At 33.7% G+C, this 7634-nt stretch overlaps 1 protein-coding gene across 1 annotated transcript; it reads right to left on the bottom strand.

Moving 5' to 3' along the window:
* Window positions 1-3166: 3166 nt before the first annotated feature.
* Window positions 3167-7634, bottom strand: LOC118737909 (probable cytochrome P450 304a1). Its single transcript, XM_036468729.1, has 5 exons — window positions 7452-7634; window positions 7113-7364; window positions 3692-4560; window positions 3478-3622; window positions 3167-3413 (listed from the first exon to the last, which is right to left on the bottom strand). The coding sequence occupies exons 1-5, from the start codon at window positions 7543-7545 to the stop codon at window positions 3229-3231; spliced, it is 1545 nt and encodes a 514-aa protein (XP_036324622.1). The 5' UTR covers window positions 7546-7634; the 3' UTR covers window positions 3167-3228.

Below are 7634 nucleotides of genomic sequence, written 5' to 3'. Positions count from 1 at the left end.
CTCTTTTGTGTTTTCTATTTGCTTCCACACGCGTCAACTTTAATTGAATTCAAGTCCTTGGTTCTTTAAATGGGAAGCAACGAAAAGATCAAAAGAGACAAGAAAACTTGAAACGAATTGACGGTACGGAGGTATCTGTACTCTTCCCCTCTCTTCTCACCTCCTTCGCCTACGAACGAGCAGACTTGAAAGCAAGACTTGACGTGTCTGAAAGGGGACTAAGCTGTTGTTCGCTGATGTGCTTCCGTAGCATATTTTTAATACTGTTTGATCCTGCCTTGGATGAAAATATATACAGGTTTTTAATTAGGCAATTCTTTAATGCATTTTACTATAATAGTGCTTAAAAAATTTCCCCTATATAAAATGTAATTAATAATGCTGTTTATGTCGCACGTGTCGCATGTGTTGCTTGTGTTGACATGCATAGATCTGATGCATGATTTGATTTCAATTATTCGACAGGTTCTTCATATCGTCGTCTCAGAAAACGGATGTCGAATGTTACAAACACTTTGAGAAAATTGACTTTGAAGTTTAAGGTCGAATTAATCCGAAACTGTACGGTAGATTTTTGTAACTTTTGAAGGAGACGTAGTTGGTGTTATTAGTTTTGATTTCCCATATTTTTACATATAATATCTCTTAACGTTAATGAGAAAATTTACTTTTCATTCCGTATACATTTGTCGTAAGTAGCGTTTACTCACCACTTTGTTTTGTCCACAGAACATACGACAATAGTAAAGTATCTATTTCAACGACGATGGTATAATTTGATGAAAAAAACAGACATATTTATTAAATAATGATTACTTATTAGAAAAAACATAACAAAAACATAATCATGTATTTAATAAAAAAAATCTGTACATCTCTTACGCTGTAAATATGTTACGAACATACGTTTTCTTTATATAAAAACAAAAAACAATACTTAAATTCAGTCTTTTGTACATTTTTATCTCTTTCATTTCATTGGAGACTCAGTGCAAGCTAAAATTTAAAAATTTAAAATTTTAAAATTAGTTACTTAGTTTAATTTTCAATTTTAATTGTATCGTTATAGTAGAGGACCATCCAATTGTCGTAAGTTCAAAGTTTTGCGATACATACGACAAATGTTTTATGATTAAAAAAGGATTACATTTGTATGGGAATTTGTCGTATGTGCCACATACGACAAACGTTTTATGATTAAAAAAAAGGTACGTTTGTATGGGAATTTGTCGTATGTGACGCATTTTCAGCACATACAACAAAAGGCGTACCCAATCATTAATATTATGTAACATACGACAAAATGCGCACGAAATATCTCAAAGACTAATGGAGATATAAAAAAATGGATTGCAGAAATCGAAAGAGCATGTCCAACTTAGTAAATCTGCATCAAAATCCCAAAATCGTGATTTTGCACATTCGTCATCCGTTTTCTGAGGCGACGATATGTTATTGTGAAACATGTATGAGCGACATACTATGAACTGGCACTTGCATGATGTGACACATGTCGCTATGTTTTATAGTTCAACATTTGCAGGCCTTTTTAGAAAAAAAGAAAAAAATATAACCTTAAACAGAACAGAGACAAAATAGATATGTAACGTAAGTTTCACTTCTCCAGTGTGGCCCAGGCGCACTTACTTTTTTTTTTGTAACAGAACAGGCATTAACACAGCTTTGAATGTCCTAAACGTGCGCTCGACGTGAGTTGATAAAAGTGGCGTCCAATTTAAATATGGAGCGTTTGAAACTTTTATATTAACAGGAATACGGGCTTTTTCCTCGCAATAATCACTTTTTTAAAGGCGCAATAGGCAAAAAAGGCAAATATCTTAAAAATGCCAAAAAAAGGCAATATCAAATGTGTATATATAGAATCCGGGAAAGCTAAATCGTGGACAATCTTAATCGAATATACTCTATCTTTTTAGCAGAAAAAAGGGAATTTCCATAAAATCCATTCCCTGATTATTAAACAAGAGTGTGATCCTTTAGCAACGTGCGTATGTGAAAAAAAACATTAATTTCTGCCCACCCATTCCGACATAATAAGCGTAACAAAAGCGCACATACGTATGAGTAGTTCACTTGTAAATTGCGCTATGTAAAATTTTTTAGATTTTGAGTTTTTAGTGGGTAACGTACCAGTATTTAACGTGGCATTCAGTAAGCAGTCTCTAGTCACTAATAGAGAGTTTTGGTGGTGAACTTGGATTTTGAGACGATTTGGTATTCAGTACCCTGTCACACGTCTCAGTCTCAAAATAAAGTCCCTAAAAATAAAAACATGGAGGAAAAGTCAACTGCTTTCCATTTTATAAAAAAAATGCGTAAATGCAGCGAGGAAATTTGTTCAACAACAATTTCGTTAGGAAATAAACCAAAATGCTTTAATATCATACAAATCCATTGAGAAAACAAATTTATTTTTTTGTCTTTTAATCATTAAAATCTAAAGATTAATTAAAATAAATTAAACTAATAAAAAACGACAAAAATACTTAATAAAAAAAAAAAAATCCTCTAAGCCCGAGAGGGACACGAACCTGAACTCGGCCGGCAGCCTAATCCTTTGACCACTAGGCAATTGCGACTCTTTGAGCGGCGCTGGCAAAAGGCATACATAAACACTATCAGTTGACTGTATGTGCTTGCTTTCACCACACATTTTTGATGAACTTTTTGTGACTCTCTCCTACTGAATACCCAAATCATCTCAAGTCACAAAAATAGTCACTAATTACTAATCTCAAATTTAGTCACTTGAGATGATACAGAATTACTGAATCCCAGGGTTAAAGTACTTCCATGTCCATTAACAACACAGTACGAAATCTTTCTACATTCTGAAAAAATAGGATTAAATGTTAACTACTCTTGCAAAAGTCGTTCTTATACTTATTTATAATCATTCAAAAGTCTCCATCTTTTGATGAACTTAAAAACTGTTTTAGGTCATATATACTCTTAATGTTATGTTGTGTTATGTTATGTGATAATGTTATTAGGCTTTTATTTATCCAAATTTTGAGGTAATAAAAAAAGATTAATTTTATATGTTTTTTGTTGTCCTAGTAGTCGTTTTTTTAATTTATGGCTTATTATTATAAAATCACATAACGCTGTTTGCAAGTGGACTACTCATATATGTACATGTATGTAAATAAACATGTAGGAAATCCAGCCTTTTTTTAATAATATCAAAACAAATATGTATGCGTGTTAGTCCCTTTCCTCCAATTGCAGCCAAAAGTCAGGCGGAGTAATGATCAAACCCCCTAAATTTTTCGACAAATCGGGCAAGGAATCTGCTGGACCTAATGTAAAATTGAAATTTTGGCAAATTGCGGTGGTTAAAAGAAAGAGCATATTTCGTGCAAAAGTCTCTCCCGCGCAAAGTCGTTTTCCTATAAATAATAAAATAAAAATGTTATTCCTGAACTTTTAGTAGTGTTTTGTGCAACAAGTTACCTGCGCCGAACGGAAGTGATACGTCCTTTTTCAGCGAAAGCTTTCCATTTTCATCTAAAAAGCGTTCCGGTCTAAAGTTTTGTGGATCGCCCCAGATGCGTTCATCAGCATGATATGCATACAAACTCGGTATCACAATAGTGTGCTAAATTCAAAACAAAAAATGCTTCTTATTTTCTCTTTTACAATTTTTTTACGGATAAATTTTAAGTACCTTTGGAATTTTGTAACCCAGCAACTCTGTGTCTTCTAGCGCTCTGTGCGGGACATCTGACGGCACTAAAGTCTCAATTCTCAGACCTTCTCGAATAGCAGCATCTGTGTAGTGTAAATATTTACGATCTTCAAGCGTCGGCAGTCGACATCTTCCAACAACCTCATCTATTTCGGACTGTATGCGTTTCATTGCTTCTGGATTCAGCATAAGGTGCTGTATTAAAAATGTCATTTGAACGCCGATTGCTGTAAATGCAGGGAAAGCAAAGTCCACCAGGCCCAATATAAACTGTGCGCGATAGTAAACATCCGTCTGACCTTGATCATGCTCCATTCTCATCTGTTTAATATACAAATCTAGAAAATTTCTCTCACTGCACTCATCATAGGTGGCAATGTGATGATCTACGATTTTTTCAAAATGCTCAAAAAGAGCTTTATTCGCCTCTGTTAGTACATCATATGCGCTCCATTTGGGAAACACATATCGTATCCAAGGCATGATGCTCAGCATTTTACCATAATCATCACCGTTCCGTTGAAATTGCATTCCCATTTTGATGAGGTGCAACACCTCGGCCTGTTCTGAGCGCGGCTGGCGTTCATGCATCATGACATGTAAAAAGCAATTGTAGGTAAATGGACTAAAGATATTTGGCACACAAACTCTATAACCGCCAGGTTTGGATAATTCATGCTCATGCTGATAACGTGGTCCATTGCGTATGAGATCTAAGAGATCAGTTACCTCTTCTTGTATGACTGATTCGAGTTCAAGAAAACGACGACCGAATCCAAAATCACGAAGGTATCGTAAAATAAAGCGACGTTGCTCCTTCCACACAGGACCTTCGCGGAAAAAAATACCTACGAAGCAGAAAATAAATAAGTCGAAATTAAGCATAAAAACTCTTGGCAAAAAACAAAATATATAATAGTGGTCCCCGCTTCAATCACCCACCCTTAATTGATTTCCCCGCTTATTTGAATCAGCTGCGTGGTCCAGGAAATATTGCACACAAAATACTTTTAAATAAGCATGTAATAATATAAATAAAAAAATGTTAAATAAAGTTTTAAGTTCAACTAACCGGGGACTACTGTATTACATATTGATTTACTTTAAAGTACAGAAGTTTTACATATTTATATGTGTATACATATTCACATATCGACGGTACTTTGGCAAAACCTCGTAACTCAGAACTTACTACTACTTCGTATCTCGTAAAATTATTCAAAATAGTCCTTAAAATACTGCGATTCATTATATTATTCTTAATTAACTAAAAAGTAGTTAACCTTTAATATTCAGTAAAAAAAAGTTATTAAAAATCGTTTTCTGTTATTAATAGAGCGTTTTTTTAGAGAGTGTTTTTTGACTGTTTTGAGATACGAGGTTTTGCCAAAGTACCGTCGATATATAGTATATGTATGTACATATTGAGTCATGTGTAGAATATTAAGACCACCAAGCAAAATCATGCTTTGAATTGTCAGGACATACAATCTATATATAGGGGGCTTATATTCAATACCCTCTATCTGCAATTTTCACCAAAAGTACTTAGTGATGTTAGAACTCATCTGTAACTTACCTGTCATCACTGATGCTAATTATGTCAAGCGTTATACAAGATCAGCATTAATATCACCGATGACAGTTAAGTCTTAGGTGGATTTTTATATCAGAATCTCATTTTTAAATTTAAATTTAAAAATTAATTAGATACCGACAACATGAGAGAGTTCCTTTCACTCATTTGTAATATATTTTTTTCAACTTTCTGAGTAAGGTTGCCACCTGTGTATAAATTGAATTTTGGCATTTCAACACCATGCGGGTATTGCTATAATATTTGAATTCAAATATGTTCTTTGTAATTGTTATAGTGTTTTCTAATTTTATAATATTGATATTTTGAGCTTCATTATAAGAACAAGATACTTAAACGAGTATAGCACCTAAGATTTTTGATTTTTCGCCTTTTTCGAAAACCATGTTTCGAGTTATTCGAAAAATGGAGACTTGAAAAGGCCTGGTCCATTTTATAGTTAAGGAAAAAATAGATAAATCGACTTTATTGTACACATTTTCTCTACAGTAACACTTATTGTTGGAAAACAGTAAACTGTAGCTTATTAGGGGGTTAAAATCCAAAGATATAGATGATGTTAGACTACGACATTAGGTCTATTGTGCACTCAGGGCTCATCATAACACAACGTTCAGCCCTAGTGCTCTAATGAATCCAACTAGTTTCGAGGGAGGTAGAGAGCTAATATGCGTAGCCTCTGGACGGTTTACTCGATATTAGAAAAAAATCAGAATTTAAAGAAAGACGTGTAAAAAAGGCTTGGAAAATCCGAGTAAATATCCCTCATACCTCACAGTCCAAAACTACGCAGTTTTGCGAGTGGATATAAACAAATAACGAAACATAGCTGTACACTTTGTTTTAGAGAAATATCGTTCATTAAAAAAGTGAAAAGTAGTATGATTTAATACTGAATTAAAATTTTTCAGTTTAAAAGAAGTATAACCCGAGACGAAAATCTCATAATAGAACAACTTTATAGAAAATAGATGTAATTAAAATTGATTTATTCTGGAACGATTTTTCGCCATCCCTCGTCAAATTAAAAATGACATTGAAAAATGGCACGGAAAATTCACAACGCTAAAAACGGTTTCTTTTCAAACCAAATTTGAACAAACAAGCAAAGTGAAATTTAAAAAATTACTGTTATTGATCACAGAAGCTTTTCGTTTCAAGTTGTCGCTTGCACAATTATGGACTTTTTGTTGTCGTAATATTTTGTACATGATTGTATATTCTTTAACTATATTATTATGTATGCATTTTTAATCGCTAAAAATATTCGCGATTGTCTTATTATTTTTGCCGTGATCGTTTTTCAAGTATGTACAAATAATTCCAGTGACATTGTTACTCAGTGGAAATGTACTTTAGACCTAGTGCATCTCAACAAAAGATTTAGTTTTCTTCCACAATCCCTATAAATACATACATATGTAATATGTATACATATGTATATACGTTTAAATGCTTAATCCTGATAAGCACCTCGGTTTTTTAAGAATATTTCGCCGCCTTAGTTGGAGATCGCCCTATCTCAGCTGCCGCTTCGAAAACGCCATATTCCAATATACATTCAATATATCGGCAGCTGAAATTGCCATTTGCTGAGATAGGTCGTTTTCGAAACGGCAGGGCGATCTTCCAATCAGGCGTTGGCTTACAGTTAAAAAATAATAATTTTAATTAATTAAAGAGTTATTTTGCACGAACTTTTTAGGAATAATTTTTTTTGCTTTCGAATTCGAGTATTTATATGGACGTTTCATTTCTAAAAAAACACAAATTTTTCAAAAAATACTATTTCACCAAATTTACCTAATAATTCATCTTCAGGTGCACGCATTTGACCCATAAATATAGGCGGACGTCCATCGAATTCCCTTCTATTCAATATTTCTTTGACACCCTCAGCACTGTGCACTGCAACCACTGGAAAGGGTCCAACATGAAAACCCACAATATCCGATTTATACCATTTGCTAAATTTCAGTACACCTTTATGCAAATATTTTTTATTAGCCAGCATCATGAATAAATAGCTTCCGAAGAGCGGTAATCGTGGCGGTCCTTGAAGTAAAATGTTGCAAAAAAGAGCAAACTTATTTGTCAATAACTTTAAAAACGACGGAAATAAGGGATTAAATTAATGCTAACCAGGCGGAAATCCTTCAGGACGACTAACTGCATAACGATATGATAAATATAGGCAAATCACTGCGCAAATGCAGAAAAGAATTCCCGTTAACATTTTTTCCTTCAATTTAATAGCTCGATAATTACTCTGGACCAACGGAAGTTGAAGAACAACTGATTGGTAGCTATTGTCACTACTTGGTT

This window comes from Rhagoletis pomonella, unplaced genomic scaffold, assembly GCF_013731165.1.
Source record: "Rhagoletis pomonella isolate Grant_MI unplaced genomic scaffold, Rhpom_1.0 Rhpom_scaffold_00004, whole genome shotgun sequence".
Lineage (NCBI taxonomy): Eukaryota > Metazoa > Arthropoda > Insecta > Diptera > Tephritidae > Rhagoletis > Rhagoletis pomonella.
This window is presented reverse-complemented; position numbering and strand designations above follow the sequence as displayed.

What these genes read in the sequence shown, in the direction of transcription:
- LOC118737909 (XM_036468729.1), bottom strand. Translation starts at nt 7,545, where the DNA reads ATGTTAACGGGAATTCTTTTCTGCATTTGCGCAGTGATTTGCCTATAT. An exon ending in TCCTGAAGGATTTCCGCCTG is followed by an intron (nt 7,365 to 7,451) that starts GTTAGCATTAAT and finishes TTTTACTTCAAG; the next exon opens with GACCGCCACGATTACCGCTC. An exon ending in TGGGTTACAAAATTCCAAAG is followed by an intron (nt 3,623 to 3,691) that starts GTACTTAAAATT and finishes TTTTGAATTTAG; the next exon opens with CACACTATTGTGATACCGAG.